Here is an 18,468-nt window from a genome sequence, read left to right on the forward strand (position 1 = left end):
TTAAAATTTAACGGTTATAACACATCCCACTTTCATGTAAATCCATTATAATGCATTCCATTTTCTTTAAAGTAATAAAAAAATGATTTAATAAAAAATTCAACGAGTTTTTAATCGTTCATACCAGATTAGTTCCAAATAATTTGGAATGGATTCAACAACAGTGTAAATTAAACTAAACGTATCATATCATGTAAATCCAAATGAGTACTTTAAAATCTAATGGTTAAGGCATGAAAGTGGAATGCATTATTATAATGGATCGTAGTTTTTATTTTTTAGGTGAAAGGGAAAGCAAAATTTGGCATGATCATTAAATAGCTAGCACAGCCAAGCTAATTAATCAAATTGAAGTCATTAAGTATTTTCTGAGATTATGTCATTAATTATTAACTTTGTTTCGGATACTAATTACATACCATCTCAGGGGAGAACATGTATTTTATCAATGAAGCAGTCTAACTCGACCATCATCGGTCATGAAGATTTCACAGAAATTTTCTTTAATTGATCGACCAAAACTACTTCTAGGCATTTTCATGGTATTTACACATATATCAGCCAACATTGTGTAATTAAATTTGGTGAAATTAGTTCCTTTATAATTAATAATGAGAGAATTTCCATTCATAATCATCATATATCTTTTTAATTTATAAATGGAATTAGAATTGGGTAATTAAATTGGGTGAAATTAAAGCTTTAATCCAATTTAATTACACATCATATATCATTGTGTAATTAAATTGGGTGAAATTAAAGCTTATTCAGTGCCAAAAGTCGAATTCAAGAATTCTAAACCACACCCACATCATGTGAAAGGTGGGGGTAATGATCTGCCTGACAAAAAAGAAGAAGAAGAAAGAACTGCATTTAGTTAAAAAAAAAATATAAAATTAAATTTGTGTTTAAAACAGTTCTGGAGTGAATTTTTATTATTTAAGAAATAAAAATTTTATGCCTCAATTGTTTTTCTTCTTGAAACAGTAAATAAATACTATCTTAATTATTAGTTATTAATTATTATTAATTTATTGAAAAAATCACCATCATTCTCATAAACGTACGTTCTCATGCATGAATTTAGACAATCACAAAGAAAACGAAGCAACTGAGACGATAACAGCGTGAGAAGTAAGTAACTAGTCATAATCACCGATATCTTTTTCTCAATTTCTTGAACAATATATGCTTTGATCTGTCATTGAATCAAATCCCAATTCAAATATCATAATTTGTCTTCATTGTAATTTACAATTCCCACATAAATCTCCCATGATCCAACAACAAAATTGATGAGAAAATGAACTTGCTACAGATTCTATGAACATAAAAATTAATCACATGAAATAGAACAATCGCATAGATGCATGCACTGAATCAGAAGCAATTGAAGCTATAAGACTCGTGTATAGAATTTAACCTCGAGCAACAAAAAAAACCCTACAATATTATTTACAGCTAGCTAGCCATAGAAGACAAATCTAAGGCCCAAGATCATACCATATAATGCACGATCTACTTAATTAGCATTACCAGCACCCAAATGCATCTAGAGATAATCACCATATAAGTACAAAAGTACAGAAACAATATTAAATAGCATGCCTCGTGGGGTGAGGCTTGGGTGTTGGGTAGCTGATACAGTAAGGTACGGTACGACAGGTCTTCGAGCCCACCGCACCTTTTCCTAAGAGGGCCACCGCAATATTAAATAGCCTGCCTCGTGGCGTTAGGGTTGGGTGTTTTTTTTAGATTAATTTAGGTGTTTAGGCCAGTTTACACGCACCACGATTAATTTCATAGGCCCTAAAGTTAACGACTATGTAAGTATCCAGTGGCCATCATACGAGCAACCAATGATTCGAACCTGAGACCATAGAGGAAGCAAACCCCTTGATCCCAAATCCTTACCACTTGATCACCACCTAGATGGTTGGGTTGAGTGTTTTTCATATTATTGTGGTGTTGATGATTGTAGTGTGAAAAAAATAGTTTTATTAAAATTATTTTTAATTAAAATTAAATTAAAAAATATATATTTAATTAAAATTATGATTGAAATTAAAATTAAAATTAAATAAAAAATATTTTAATTTATTTGGTTAAGAATCCTTTTGAAATTAAAGTTATAATTTTTTTAAAAATATATATATATTAATATTTATAATTTATAATTTAAATATTATAGATTTAACTATTACTATTACATTATTTATATAATTATTTTTTATTATTTCATTAAACTATCTACAGTTTTTTTACGTATAAAATTTATCCGATAAAAACTACAGTTTTCATAATTTTTTGAGCGTGCAATAAAATTAAATAAAAAATTATTAAGAATAAAATTGAGATTACAATACGAGTAAATTTAATTAATTTATCTTAAATTTATTTAAAAAAATAAAAAAAAAATTATTATTTATATTCATGTGAACAATGCCCGTGAAATCAATTAACTATATTGATTTTTTTTAAAAACATTATTTATATAAATAGTACAAGTAAATTAAAATTAACTGGTTATTCAAAAAAAAAATTAATTATATTGATTTTTCAAAAAAAATCATTCACTTTAATTGAGCATTATAATGGAGCACGACTCTATTATTCAGTGGTTTCTCCCCACAAAATGCAGCTTCCCCAAAATCTGGAGCACAATTGAATTTTTGGTGGACGCTACTAGTATTAAACTGTATTTTTTCTTTAACTAAATATTTATATTTGTGGTTACAGGTAAACTTTATCTACAGCTATATTACCAAACAACGCTTTAATGATATATATATATATATATATATATATATATATATAAATAACACATTAAAAAAAAGGGACAAGTTAACCCTTTTTTTCTAAAAAAAATAACACATTTTGGTAAAATTGCAGTTGAAAATTACCATATCTTTAAACAAATAATTACAATGAAGTAGCATGAATTTCAAAGAAAATATAGAGGGTGGAGAAAAGAAAAAATTAAGATATTGAAACTTTAATAACAATAAAATAAATCTAACAACTTCAATAAATATCATAAAAAGGGTGCTACATGAGCTGTATTGAAGCAAATGAACCACCCGTGGCATTGTCAAATAATTATATTGCCATATGAAAATCATGTTTTTAGCCAAAATTAAAAGCTGCATTTAACATTTTTTTTTAAAATGAGATGTTTGTATCAGTTTATATATATTTTAATTAATTTTTGAAAATTTTAAAATTAATCATTAAATAAATTTTCAATAACTTTTAAGATCGTGGTACTTCTTTTAGTGATATTTGAATGACTTAACTAATTAAATTATATTTTTTATATTAAATACCATTATTGTCTGTTAATGGAACCTTAATTGGGTTTTATGGTCGGTGCCTGAAACCTCCATTGCACGAAGCTTCCTGAGCTAATGTACAAAACAATGCCACCTCACTAGTGGATATATAATTATGTCCATGCAAGCAGACAAAATCCTTAATTAACACTTAATCACTAGTAAAAGAATCTTGTTTCGGTAGGTGGTTAGCATTCCATTTCCAGATTAACGGCCAGTACACAAAATTACCTCGTTCCTAAACAGGCTCAGGCTCGGTACACATGCTGCAAGATTCCAATTACTAAAGGCAGACCTGCAATCCAGGGTTGCCAAACCAAAAAATAAAAATAAAAAGTAAAATAATTTTATTATTTCTGCTACGCGGAAATGAATTAATCATTTTTAATCTTATACAGACAACTACGTCTGTTTATTAATCAGTTAGCCTTAATCTTTTTCTTAAATAAAAGTTTAATCCCCGTCAAAGAGAAAATTAGATTGCTCTCCATGTTTTTAATCACTTAAAAAGGAATTTAATGTGTCGAAGACAGCTAGGTTCATTGTGATTAGTTTAGAGATGTGAAAACGAAATTAATTAATGCCACCCACAATGCAGCTAAAGACCCCCTACCATGCATTAATTATATTTCAACTTCTATATTTTTCCTTGATTTTTTGTGAAAATAAAAACATATTATTCTTTAGGGTTGTATTTGGATAATATCCTAAGATAGAAAAGATATAAATATATATTTGGTTGACATTAAAATATGAAATAAATCTCTTTTTTAAAACAATTCAAAATAAATTTATATACTTTCAAAAATATATATATATAAAAAACATGTTATCTTTGTTTTTTTATTCTAAAATGGTAATTGGAATATCGAGAGAGAGGTGAGATTAAATAAATTGTAAATGAACTCAAATAGACAAAATAATTGAAAGAAATTAGCTACTAATTTTAAAGAAATACAGTATCCACTATTAATTTAAAAACCATAGAGCCAATATATTTACTTATCAATAAGAATTAATGATCGAAGAAAGAATTGAAGATATACGGTAATTGGATTTATTTCTATTTATTTATTTTCTTTTTTAATTTATTGCATTTTTTCTTATTATTATTTGAATGGCTATATGAATGGTTATTATTAAGTTTATATTCTTTTTTGCCTGATTGTGTTTATAAATTAATCAGAGTTTTATTTAATTTCTTAAAATACAAGTATTTGATAAAATACAGGTTTTTGGTCAAATACTTTTAAATATAAATTAACATGCTATCTTTAAAAAACATGCAGAAAGTGAATACTATAAAAAAAATATCTTCTCAATATTCAATTAAAAAATATATTTAATTAATTAATCAGATGCAGCAGGATCAGACAAACCCTCCATCCCTATCTCCAAAATAGTGTAGTACAACTTTTTGCGATCCAATTATGTTTTTTTTTTAAAAAAAACGATAGAACCAATATATTTCCTTATTCATAAGAGTTAATGATAATTAAAGTTTAAATTTTGATGTTATTGATATATTATAATTGAATTTATTTTTAATATTTTTTTAAATTTATTGTGTTTTCCCATGATATTATCCAAAAAGTATGATTATTTCATTAATAAATCAATCTATTATTAAAAAAAAAAGGGAACTGGGCATAATTGTAGTCAAATCACATCTCATTTGAGGTGACCTTAATTTATTGCGATGCCAGTTGGCTATTGCTTAGGTTGCAATGGCTTGAAAGCAAAATAAGGGGCCAGGGCATGCATGTGTTCTTGGCAGCATTGCTCCAATGATAGATGGAGACCCTACCTAGCTATTATCCACCGTCCGATTAGATATTTTTGTGGGTAAACTCTTTTTTAGCACCCATAATTTAATGATTTTCCATTTCTGCTTTTATACTTTTAATATTTCTATAACACCATTCATCATATTTTCAGGAAACTCCAATAGCTCCCTACCGAGCTTCAAATAGCAAACGCTTCTTAATTCCCATGCATGTCATAATAGTATCCAATAAAACGCTAGAAAATCCGAAAATAACTCAAAACTTTGATCCTTCTTAGCATTTTCAAAAAATAGGGTGCGATCTAAAGATTTTTGAAACATTATAAATTAAAAATTCTTAAATTATAGGTTATAATTTTAAAATCCGATCCAATCTGGCAGGTTGATCAGGAATTTACTGATCCGCGGTTGAAATCAGATCTAGTTAAAGAAAAGTCATGATTTGATGTGGTTTGACCTCAGCAAAACTTGATAAAAAACTCAGTTACAATTTGTTAAATTTTATTTTTTTAACTAAAAAAATATTGTTTTGAATTTTTATTTTTTTTTAAATTGACCCAATCAATTTGATGACCTAATTAAAATTCGATGACGTGGTCAAAACCGAAACTAGGGCCTTAAATCGGGCTATGTTTAAAAAATATGGTATAGATACCAGCATGGAATAGGGCTAAATATATAGGGATGAAAACATACATAATAAATAGGTTAGGTTATCAAACACAACCAAGAATGTAACATGTACTCTTGCATTGTCATTCCGTACCTAATCAATTGATTTTTCAGTAAGGAAAATTATTTTTAATTTCCATATATTGAGTTTTATTCCTTCCCATCTCAATGATCTCATGCCTATATTCGCGATTACTGGTTACTGGCTCATGTTGTGGGACCTACTATTTGATAAATACTGTATTCTGAAAAAAAATAATACTGTATGTATAGCTTTGGTACTTGCCCTAAATCGTTAAATCAATTTATTCTTTTGCCTACAATATCTCTCCTCCCAAATCACCCATGATTATAGCATAATTCCAAAATTAGATTCCCCTTTTTTTATTGCAAAAATATATCTACAGACTAATTTTTTTTTCAAACGAGAGTTTTCAACAAATATTTAAATTTAAAAAGAAAAAATGAAAATTTTCATAATTACCTGACCGATCTCTTTTATATTTGATACGTGTTTAGTTTCCGCTATGCATATATATATATATGATCCAATGAGCTTGAAAAACGATACAATACACACACGCACTCCAAAAAGTCTTTATTGAAGACTTGAAGTCGATTAATTTAAACATGTTATTATATATAATAATAATAATAATAATAATAATAATAATAATAATAATAATAATAATAATAATTAAAACATGTCTTTCGACATGATTTTTACTCGACACGACTATCGATAGAAACAAAAAGCGTGAATCCCGATTGCCATGAAGGCTTAGCTTAAGAAATACAGAATCTATACATGATCTATGCTCTAAACAGATCCATCTCATTTTTAGTTTATTTATTTTTGCTTATCATCGTTAATGGAGTTCTGTGTCAGATTTATCTGTATACGGGGCAATAACCACAGTTTCATGCGTGGTCAGGGTGCCTATCTGCATTTAATAATTTGCTCCTTTATCAATGTACAGATTAATTTGGAGCTTCGCGAGCAGGGAATAAAAAAAAGAAAAAAAACCCAGAAACAGGGTCCTGGAACATGGAAAATGGAGTTTTTGTTTGTAATGCTTAATCACTGAACACGATAGGCATGTGAGGTTACTTTCATAATTTAGCTCAAGTGAGCTTATTGTCTAAAATTATGAATTTTCTAGTTTAAAATCTAAAATACTAGATGATAGATAGATTATTTGAATACACTAGTTCGGATATAAATAGTTTATTTAAAAAAATAATGAGATCATTTATATTTGTTAGAAAAATGGATTTAATTATAGATTGATCATGCATATAATAAAAAAAATAATATTATACACTATATCCACACATATTAATTTAGAAATATTTCGTCAATAATTGTTTTAGTATTAGAAATTGCCGATAGAATACAAAATCCATCGTTTAACTTTTCAACAAAAATAATAATATTTTGTAAATAATTTCTAATACTGACATAATTTTCTCTAAATGCATTCTCTATTTTTCTAGTAGTAGATTTTCATTGCGTCTACATGAAGGCCAAAGCGGGACGTAGGCATGTCAACTCTTCAAAAAATCAGTAATATATATGACTCGAATCTTAAACCTTCGAATTAAATAAATCTTCTCCCTCTCCTTACCATCGAAGTCAATCCTTTGGAAGCAAGAGAAATGATCTAGTAAAAATTGGCTTAAAGATACTATGATTAAAGAGTAATTAATGAAGCTTAAGTAATCCACAAGCCTAAAGATTACAAGTCAGCTTATAAGTTGATCACATGATTAACGTATAGAAAGAAAGGATTTGACCATTGGAACTCTAAATTAATTGATGAACCTTTTAGATTAATTAAAGATCATCACTCTTTTTAGGCCACTTTCGTCATTTTCAATCCAGAATAAAATAATTCTCATTCTACTTTGTTCTTATGAGTACGGGTGTTCCTATAAAACCTTGTCCTCCGTTGGTCACATTCTTACCAAGGAAAGAAGGAAAAAAGTAGAGTCACAATAAAGGGTTCCAAACTCCACACCACAAAGGGAGAGAGAGAGAGAGAGAGAGAGAGAGAGCCCTTTGATTTCCATAGAAATGGGCAATAGTTTAAGGTGTTGTTTGGCTTGTGTTCTTCCTTGTGGTGCCCTAGACTTGATCCGTATAGTTCATTTGAATGGCTACGTGGAAGAAATAACAGGTCCAATCACAGCTGCTGAGGTCCTTCAAGCAAACCCTAATCATGTTCTTAGCAAACCTTCTTCTCAAGGTGTTGTGCGTAAAATCTTGATTCTTTCGCCGGAATCCGAGCTCAAAAGAGGCAGCATATATTTCTTGATCCCATCTTCTTCATTGCCTGGTGACAAGAAAAAAAGTGGTAATAATTGTGGCCACCAGATGAAATCCACGTCAAAGAAGAGCAAAAGATATTGTAACAATAAAGATGCACAAGATTGTGATCGTTACTTAACCGATATAGTCTCCGAAAAGAAATCCTCTCGTCGTGATCGACGGACCGGTCGTGTCGGAGTATGGCGGCCTCATTTACAAAGCATCTCCGAGGACTAAAGTTTTTTCCGGTGCCGGATTTTGACGTTCTCCAGAGTAGATAAAGGGGTACAATTATTTGCAACTGGGACGTTTTTTTTTCAATGTACGTGGGGTTATACTGGTTTTCTTCTTTTCTTTTTTTGTATAAATTTTATATTTTAATTTTCTTTTTTCAATCTGCATATAATAGCGGCAGATTGAGATTTTCAATATTCATCGGATCGTGATCCATTTTTCTTCGACCTTCAAGTAAATTATTATTTGATGGAGAGAGAGAGAGAGAGAGAGAGAGAACTTTGTGTTGATGGAATATTTCGTAATTACATCCACAAGTTCTAGGTAAATACATGTTTCTTAAATATTCAATGCCTTTTGGATTTATAATCTGAAGTAATTTGGTGGGTTTCTAAGACAAAATTGTTTCATGGTCCCTTAATTTTGAGTTTGAAATGAAGAAGCTAAAAACAAGGCCGGAAATGATTCAAGTTATCCATTGATGGAGAGCAATGGAATCTCATAGGAGTTAATTAAAATCCATTGCTCGATTTGATTTCTCAAGGAATTATAGCTATAATTAGATTTACTCCATAATTAATGTTATTATTAATTACTACATGCTTGGCACGAAAAGGATTCCCTTTTCTTACATAACTTAATTATACATCCAAGAACACCCTTGATTGCTCATACTAATCTTAGGTTTTGATTTAATGTCAACATGTTTTAGGTTATGATGACTACTTCCTCAATGATTAACATGAAAGGTTACGTGCAACTACTTCAATGATTAACACATGAATATTGTTGATTAGTTTCACATTAGTTTTTGTCCTATTGTATGAATTGACTTTATTAATTCTACAACTATATAATAAAGCATTTATCATGGAGGATTTGAATTGAAAAAATAAAAGGCAGGCCACTTGGAGTGGAGAACAGTTGTGATTATTTGAATTTGGCACATAAATTTTACTTAGCATCATCGATGCACACGGTAGTGGAGACCATAATATGTATAAAATATGATTAGCTAAGGTAAGACATTTACAGCCAACTAACCAATAGAGGGAATATTGGGAAACAATTTCTAAATATAAATGTTAAAGCCAATAGATTGCATCTCAAGGATAATGATTACCCATTAATTACTAGTTCATACAGTTGTCAAGGAGATGGCAAATTTCCTACTCTATGAATATATATTTCTATCTTATTCTAAAAAATTAAAAAAAAATGATGCCCTTCTATTCTAATTATTGAATTATATATAGTAAGAGATAAAACTTATATACCTACATCAAGATTTGAATCATATGAAAAAAATTATCAAAGAAAAGAAAACAACATTAAGTATTTTAGATAAATTATAATTGAAAAATTTGATTTGAAATAAAAGTCACGAGTTAAGAGGATATATTTTAATTTTTATTTTAACAAAATTAATTAAAAAAATTAACAAAAATTTTAACTCGCATAAGTAAATCAACATGAGTTTTAAGTAGAGTCGGCCAATTTTTATTTTTTTTTCAATTTAAACAACACAAACTTTAAATCAACCAACTTTCAGATCCATCCACCAACCAATCCAAGTTTATAACTGTGATAAATGGAGAACAAAAGCTCCAAGTCCTAGTATTATTAATCAATAAGTTTCTTGTACATAAATCCAAAAGCAAGCACTCCTCAAAGTGTGACAACTCCAAGCCACATAAAAATAAAGGCAAAACAAGCTGGCAAATCCCCTAAAATGTTACATCTCAGTCCTCACATGGATTCCCTCTTCCCACTCTCCATAAATATTATTAGAAAAAACCTGCACATCCCTTTCTTAAACTCCGGAACACAATATTTTATGTTCAGGGCACAAGCTTGCATTGATTTTCGTTCGGCACATTGATTCTTTTATTATTAACAGTACTCCTGTTGCTCGGTTCTATCAAAACTTGTTTTCAGTTAAGTCCTCAAGGTAAAACATTAAGCAAAGCTACCCAATTTAATCATTTAAATTAATCTCAAGTCTTTCACAAATCAAGGGTTCTTTTCAAAAACATCTTAGGTTTGGGCATAAATCGAACTCTAAGATGTATACTGGCTATCAGAAATGAGAATGGAGGAATAAGAGTGAAGCTTCAGAAATCAAAATAATTTTTTAATTTCAATATCGTATTTGAAATTAAAACAATGAACCAGAATGAAATTTAAAAAATATTCAAGTATACTATGAAGTAGCAACAATCAAGAATGACTCAAATTGAAAGAAAAATAAAAGAATCTAATATCAATTTGATACAGAAATATTCACAGTCCATATCTAAAAGAAAATATACAACATGAATTTCTTTAAAAATTAAAATGTTCCTAATTCCTATATCCTTACATTACACAGACTGAAATACTTAGTATCTTGTTATGTTCCCTCTTATGTATACTCTCTAGCTATGTTTTTCCACCCTCTGTTGAAGTTCATTTCCTTCTTCCTTAATTTCTTTTATCATATCAAAACTATAATTGAAAGGCTGACCAAACTTTTGTTAAGGGATGGAAGAAATCAGAAAGACCTATATAGTATATTAGTTATATGTTACTTATACTATAGTTTTAAAACTTAATCATAATTAACCTGGAACAAGACTTGAGTTATGGATCAAATATATTTGACTGGGTCAAACCTGAGTTGATTGAGTCACCAGAATAACTTAGTTTTTTGATTAAGTTAACAGATTTTTTTTTTTTTTAACCTGGATCTGTTCAAGTCTTGAGTTAGCTACGTCTGAAGTTGACCCACTATTCCAGTTTAAATTTTAGAACAATGGCTTATACAACCCAGGTACACATGCTATATTCGAGGCCTTTCTTAATTTCCTGTTCTTTTTCCAATTTTAAAAGTTGTGGTTACTAGATGCAGCAATCATGCAGAGTGACAATAGGAAAAATTTAGCAAATCTTCAAGCACTTGTAGATTGTTCTTTTTTAAGAATGAAGAGCTCCGACAATAACTAGTATGAAAAATGAAATCTTTGTATAAAGTATCTGCAAACAAGTTTTTTAGGTTGGCCAAAGCCAGTCCTTTCTGAAAGGAAGACCACATTACCTTAATTCTGCCACAATCTCATCCCGTGTAATATAAAACCATTTCTATGTCTCTGGAATCCAAATATTAGAGTTTTAATGATGAAGTAGTAGGATTTTCATTTGAGACAATGTAAGTGTTAATTAAAGTATAATGTAAAATCATTATTAGAATCTAAATTATTTGTTTAAGTTTTTGGATTAAAATGATTACTTAACACCCTCCACCTCATAAACAAAATCAACTTCCCAGTACCATGTCCACTGAAATAAATTACTTGTAGGCCTAGAGTCCCTTTGTTTTAGAATCATTTAATTTACTATTTTCCTTTAAGCTTTCAAGATGGTAGTTAACATAAAGAAGAGAAAAGAAGGATGGAGCTAGAAAAGCTGTGCTTTCTGTGTAGAGGACATGCAGTTTGGCTGAGTGCCATCTTGAATTTCTTTCGTCACCTACAAAGTAGTGGCAAGAACCGATTGCATAGGTTGGCATATTGCTAACAAGATAGGCTCAAAATTATCCTGATCAGCATCTCTCAATTCATCAATTTCAAAGAACGAACTACATATTTTATCAACTGCCTCTAGATATAGCCACAAGAAGTTCTAATGAGTAAATATATTCACTGAAAAGAGTAAGAGTTGTAGGCCTGATGGCTGCAAATTCAATGAACATATAGAGGAGAGATCACAACAAAATCTTATTATTCTAAAGTACGTACCGTTAGTTTTTTCTCTCGGATGTTTTGATACTGATTTGACACGTGAAAGAAGAACCCTATAGATATCTAAGGATCAATGGATTCATCAACAAATATGTCAAATTGCAATCTAGAAGTGGTCCGCGGCCTGTGTTATAAAGAAAACAAGGAAAGGAATGTTACAATTCTGATAGCCTTTTCTCATCTCTGTATGGAACTCAGCTACCTATGTTGTCAGCATTGAAGTTCATTTCCTGGTTCCATGACAAGATTAAACAAATCTTCACTTTGTATAATGCTAGATTTGTGGTAGCTGTTAATTTCTTGTATCTTATCAATCAATGACAGAATCCTGTTAGGTTGTCGCCGGAGCTTCCGTTCGACAGGTATAGAAGAGATCAGAGCGTACCAACTATAGAATGTTAGTATTATGATGTTTTTTACGCAACCAAAGTACACATTCTGTATTCTGGGCCTTCTTATCAGTTCTTCTTTCATTTTTAGAGCTTGTGGTTGCTCCTTAAAGGAACCTAACATGAGTCCGATTCAGATTCCTAGGCCATATTTAGCAAATATATTCTCTACAAAATAAAAATGTTCCTATAGCATTACATTACGTAGACAGAAATATTTAGTAGATATCTAGCGTGGTTGCATCCTATGTCTACTAATATCTATGTCTTTCCACCCTTGGGTGGACTCAAAAATTATTTCTACAGTTTCTGCTGAATCTTCCAAAAGGTTTTTGGCACTATTCATTCTGTCTCCAGCTCTATACACTTGTTGTTGCACCACAAGCACAGAAACCTGGCACTGGGAATCTGATGATGCTAGCACGTCTCCCAAGAATCCAAGCTCTGGAAACTCATTCCATTCAGTAAGTCCCATAAATATTGGTGAGAAGCTGCGATGGTGTCTCCCCACCAAAATTAGATCATAGGAATTTTGAACAGATCTAATCAAAGTAATCAATTCTACACTGTCCTTTACGAATTCCGTTATGTAGGAATGACGCTTTTTTCCAGCAGATGCGGCTTTGAACTCAGTGATAATATCATCGTCAAGATCCATATCAAGAGACAGCACGGCTCCCTCGGCTGGATCGATCAAATGGATCACAGTGAGAGAAACTTTTGCGTGTTTCGCCATTCTCAAACCATATGCTAATGCTTCCCTATCATCTCTTCCATGAACAAAAATGATTCCAATTTTGTATACAAAATGGTGTTTGGAGGCACTTAAGGTGCCTCGATCAACCAAGATACCTACAGAGCATGGGGCCTTTGCAAGAATATGACGGTTTACAGCCCTGGCTTCTGTGATGTCTTCTATGCCATGAAGTCTCCATTGCATATGAAATGGGATAATCACCAAGGATGTTCTCTTCTCCACGGCAAGCCTACATACTTCCTCGTGTATAGAGGCAAAAGGCGATATGGATGTGAATAAGTTGACAATAACATTACCATTGCTCTCTTGCTCGTATAATCTGAAGGCATTTATGATGCGACCGCAATCCTTAGTGGGGAGTTTTGCAGTTGCTCCAGGCTCATGATACATGAAGAGTGGGGATGAACTGCCAACGAGCTGGACCAGGTGGACTATGTAACAGCACATGGGAGTCTTGGCTGTTGGATTGGAAATCTCGAGAAGTCTAATCATACAAGGCGTGGAATCTTGGTGATATATGCCGGCCAGAATGCGAAACTCCATATTGAGACTAATATGATGGATTGTTCTTTTATTGCTGGATTTATAATGTCTGGATGGATCGTAAAGGAATTTGATTACAGGTGTGAAGGTTCCTGACACAAAAAGCATGTTTATGACCATCATACTGTAAATCTGACGGTCGACAAGCTGCACGCGACAAGCAAAAACATGTTAGTTTCGGCACAGTATACATGAGGCAGTAATCTATAACAAGTAAGGGAATTTGTATGTCAAGAATAGGATAAACAGCGGGTAAGGTCATTACGAAGGTGAGGTGGCCATGCTGTACGAGTAGAACGTCAGATATGCCTTGACAACTCATTACAAGGCCCAGTGAAAATGCTTCAACAGGAGGCACTTTGAAGAAGAGTGCAGGCAACATGCCACCCAAAACTTTCCCGATGAAGCTAGTTAAACCAAACATACTGATAACAAACACAGTTTCAGAATGTATCGAAAGGAGGTCAACGCGTGAGACACTTAACACAAAATAGCTTGGCAGGAGGATCGAAGAAACAAATGATTCAATCTTGTTCTCTAATGCTGTTCCTAATGGTGGCCCATGAGGCACTGCGATGCCCAAAGCGGTAGCCCCAAATACCACATGGTGCCCCAAGACTTCACTAAGAAATGCAGTTCCTAATACCATGATAAAGATACACAACATGTATCCCTCTTTGACCTGTTTTCCTTCAGGGGTTTTTGCAATCATCTTAACCATAAGGGGCCTCAATACATAGAATATGAGTACAATCAACGACAGAGGACACAGCAGAATCCAAAACGGCTCATATTTTAGTTCTGTTATAAATAAAATCACAATAACCAGGCCCCAGCTACACATGCCACTGATCATTGATGAAGATATTGCTAACTGGCCAAGCTCCGAGTTAACGAGTTTCAGATCAGCCAAAAGGCAGACAATGACATGAAAGGAGGTAACAGCTTGAAAAATTGCAACGTGCCAAATAGACTTAAGTAGAACCGGGTCCATTTCCCTTTTTCCGCTAAGAATTCCTGCCACAATCAGGTTCAACGTTACTGGAAACAAGAAAGTAAGGAAGCCTATGACCACAGGTTTCCTGCCTGCTCTCTTCACTATCCCCAGGTCCATCTTTATTCCAATCAAAAATATATAAAAAATGCATCCAAGGAAAGCAAATGTCGAGCTGGTTTGGATACTTTTCATTGAATAAACTGATGTCAAGAATGAACTACGTCCCCAAAGAGTTGGTCCCAGGATGAACCCTACCTGACCAAATTCAAGACATAAACCGAGTTATATACCTGAAGATCACCGCATTGCGGCCAGAAATGAATTGTATTGAGATAATTACTAGAACAAGATTTTTACATTCTTTTTGCAGGGAAATAAGAAGTTTTACCAGCAGCAATGAAACGAAAGCGCTTTCACCAAGTGGGGTGAGGATGTATTGTAACAAGACATTAAATAATGAAGATAAGCTGAGTTGTGCCAAAACAGCAGGAGTTGTATAGGAAAGTGGATTCTGACCATAAAAATACCCTTTTGATACTATACCAGCACGTCCTTCGCACACCCATAGATTCTCAAGGTCTGGATTCGATGCATTCATTGTTAATAATGCAATAAAAACAAGCTCTTGGATGTCTAGATAGCCTTGCCTATAAAGAAGATAAAAGGGTGTGAACGACTTCAAGGGACAGGAGGATTGTGCGGGTGTGCTAATGCTTCTTCTTCTTTTTTTTCTGAGGCCCTGATACCACTAGCCATCAGGAGTCAGTTGACCTACTTCTTCTGGGTCGAAAATTGTTTACTACTAGAGGAGGAAAAATCTCATCCTCTATTATCTGCCCTCCTTGTCAGCTACAAAAAATGCGGTACACAAAGATTTTTTGTGGATTTAATGTTTGTGTTTTATGACAGGAAAGCATGTGATTTACCACATATGAAATATAACCACAGATAAATAAAATAAGAGAGATTCTTTCAATTAAAAATCAGGCTAGTTCATCTACAAGATTGTTTAATAGTGGAAAAGGATTACACTTCATTTCTCTAGTTTCCTAAAAAAAATATTAAGCAAAATCTTCACTCTGTAAGATGCAATACATTGGTGGTAACTGCTAATTAATTTATTGTAGCTTATCAAATAATAACAGGATCCTATTAAGAGGTTGACCGAGTTTTCGATCCAACAGGTGCAGAAGAGATCAGGTTTAATATGTGGTTTATAACAACCTAAAGTGCACGTATATGCTACATTCTGGGCATTCTTACCGGTTCCTTTTCCTTTTTTAGAATTGTGGTACATTGTATCGTACGGTGAGAGAGAATGGCACAGGACTAATCTGACATATGATGCCAATACAAAAGGAATGCAGAAGCCTAACATTCCTATAGCTAGCACAACTTTGCATGAAACCAAACTCTGACAAGGTATACAGTTCTTCCTTCTGGTGGGGAGATTTTTTCTGTAAATGCCAAGTTGTGCCCAAGATGAAAATCTCTCACAGCAGAGCGATGCATTTAGAAACGATTTGCATGGGGAGAGAACAAGTAGAGAGATGAACTTATAGGTACATGAGAAACAACAGAAGGTTGGCCAAGGAGCTTGCGAAAGATGTAAATGGAACGCGTGAGGATAGAAATAAGAGAAAGCTGTAACAGCAAGAGAGGCAGAGTGTACTTTAAAGGGTCATAACCAAACCAGAGGCCTTTTGAGTTAATCATACCTACAACCTGACAAACAACATCAATCCCAGCTCTAAACCCTTCATCGAAGGAACTGTTGCAGGGTTCTTAAGCTGCATAGACGAATTTTTTCCTGTGATATTGTTTTTACTGGAAAGAGAAGAGGCCTGAGAGGCTTTTAGTTATAGAAAATATGAAGAAGCAGAATGAACTGATAGCCTCTCTCAAACAAAGTTTCTGATATATGGAACTTCTAGTTGAGTAACAATTCAAGAACATAAGAAACCAGACAAAAAAACAAGAAACTACAATTTCTTCACTGCAAAAAAACTAAGAACAACCTATCAGAACAAAAAAGAAAATGCATACGCGATTACTAGTCACCACCATTGATGCACAAGAACTCCAATCTTTCTGAGAGAAGTAAGAAGCTGCAAGCATTGATCACAAGTCTTCTGATACTTGACACCTCGTTGCCCCGGACAACACCTCTGCCACCGATTATAATGACACTCCAGAAACAACTCATCAATCAAACAAATCGCACCTGTCTCAACCAACCTCGGAATCAAATGAAACTCAGTCCCTCCAACATCCAATTTCACCACCACAAAATCCCTCTCCACCACCACATTTTTCAACCATTCTGCAAAATCAAACCCTTCAATCGTATCCAAATCTGCCTTATAACTCATCGACGATTGCACCACCGGTTGAATCCTCCCAACCCCCCTGCCTTTCTCCACAATTTTCCTATTAACAACCCTGCTGATCCCAAAAAACAAGGTCTCATTCCTCACCCACGCCGCATAAGGCAATAGCTGAACACCCTTTTTCGATCTATATTCCCCGAAAAACACCTTATCGGCTTCGATGGCATAAATTTCGAAACTCTTATTCTGTTTCGGATAACTTTTTCGGAACCAGCCGCCTATACTTGAACCATAACTCCTAGCACCAACATCAACATAAACATATTTTCTCTTAAAACTAATATCAACACTATCACTTAAGTACTTAACGTTCTTGAAATTTCTCTTCAATGTAATCCATGGCTTCAATGGTTCTTTAGCTAATTAATACCTAAATTGTACCTCCACAAAAAAATCTCTTACTTTCATTAACACAACCTCTCTAGTTATCATCGTCGACATTGAATCTACACCGTTGATTTCACGCGATTTGATTAATCTACAGCAATTAAACAAATCAAGCAAAGATTGTAAGCTATATAAATCTCTCGATTTTGTATGGATCACTAAGAACCCGCCCTGTTTTAAAGTTCGACAAAGCTCTGACCCGAATTCGTCGGGTTGACCTGACCAATCGAGGTTGTTAGTGAACTGGAAATCGAAAGTGTTGTCATGAAACGATAGAGAATAGTTCGATAGAATCAGCGGTGGAGATGATTTCTTTATTTTCTTTGATTTCTTTGAGATTCCGGTTGAATCAACAACGCCGATTTCTTTCAGAGCTATGATTTCTTCTCCAGTTAGTGTTTCGATGCAGAGAGATTTTGAGATAGGCGAGAGGAAGCCATCGGCGATGAGGTCCTGGAATACGGAGAGGCAACGGGAGGTGGCGGCAGAGTGGTAGTGGATGGTGAAGTCGAGGTTTTGTGGAGGAAAGAAGCAGAAGTCATTAGAGACGCAGGATCGGCCTTTGACTGCGATGAAGTATGCAAAACTGACGGCGAAGAATAAAACGATAAATGAGAGGAGACGTACGAGAGTGGATTTTATTAAGAGGTTTTTTGAGAGCCTCATTACATTAGAGGGATGGTGGAGTTTGAAAATATGAGAGCGGTTGGAGGGTAAAATGGGAGTATTATGGTTTAAGTGGGGTCAGTGAGCAGGTGGCACTGTGTGAGTGGTGAATTCTGTTATGATGTGGCGTGACCGTTATGGTAGTTTGCCGGAAATGTGGTTGGTTTGATTTGTATGGGCTGGGCTGGGTGGGGCTTGGTTTGGTTTGCTAATTGTTAGCGGGCC

General features: G+C 33.1%; 2 protein-coding genes and 1 pseudogene across 2 annotated transcripts; 1 reads left to right on the plus strand and 2 right to left on the minus strand.

The window, feature by feature from the left end:
- The first annotated feature begins 7,740 nt into the window (after window positions 1-7,740).
- On the plus strand, window positions 7,741-8,710 carry LOC105123193 (uncharacterized). The gene has a single exon (XM_011022704.1). The coding sequence runs from the start codon at window positions 7,868-7,870 to the stop codon at window positions 8,336-8,338; it is 471 nt and encodes a 156-aa protein (XP_011021006.1). The 5' UTR covers window positions 7,741-7,867; the 3' UTR covers window positions 8,339-8,710.
- Window positions 8,711-12,732: 4,022 nt separating this feature from the next.
- Window positions 12,733-14,917, minus strand: LOC105123500 (cation/H(+) antiporter 15-like). The gene is made up of 2 exons (XM_011023134.1): window positions 14,129-14,917; window positions 12,733-13,950 (listed from the first exon to the last, which is right to left on the minus strand). Exons 1-2 carry the CDS (start codon window positions 14,915-14,917, stop codon window positions 12,733-12,735), a joined length of 2,007 nt encoding a protein of 668 aa, XP_011021436.1.
- Window positions 14,918-16,704: 1,787 nt separating this feature from the next.
- On the minus strand, window positions 16,705-18,267 carry LOC105123194 (uncharacterized; annotated as a pseudogene).
- Between the last annotated feature and the right edge of the window lie 201 nt (window positions 18,268-18,468).

The sequence above is a fragment of the Populus euphratica genome, unplaced genomic scaffold, assembly GCF_000495115.2.
Source record: "Populus euphratica unplaced genomic scaffold, PopEup_1.0 scaffold10.1, whole genome shotgun sequence".
In the NCBI taxonomy this organism is placed as follows: domain Eukaryota; kingdom Viridiplantae; phylum Streptophyta; class Magnoliopsida; order Malpighiales; family Salicaceae; genus Populus; species Populus euphratica.

Bases quoted from the DNA above. Each gene is read 5' to 3' on its own strand.
- LOC105123193 (XM_011022704.1), top strand. From the start codon at position 7,868: ATGGGCAATAGTTTAAGGTGTTGTTTGGCTTGTGTTCTTCCTTGTGGT.
- LOC105123500 (XM_011023134.1), bottom strand. From the start codon at position 14,917: ATGGACCTGGGGATAGTGAAGAGAGCAGGCAGGAAACCTGTGGTCATA. The intron at 13,951-14,128 runs GTAATGAGTTGT...TGTCGCGTGCAG, and splicing joins AAGCATTTTCACTGGGCCTT to CTTGTCGACCGTCAGATTTA.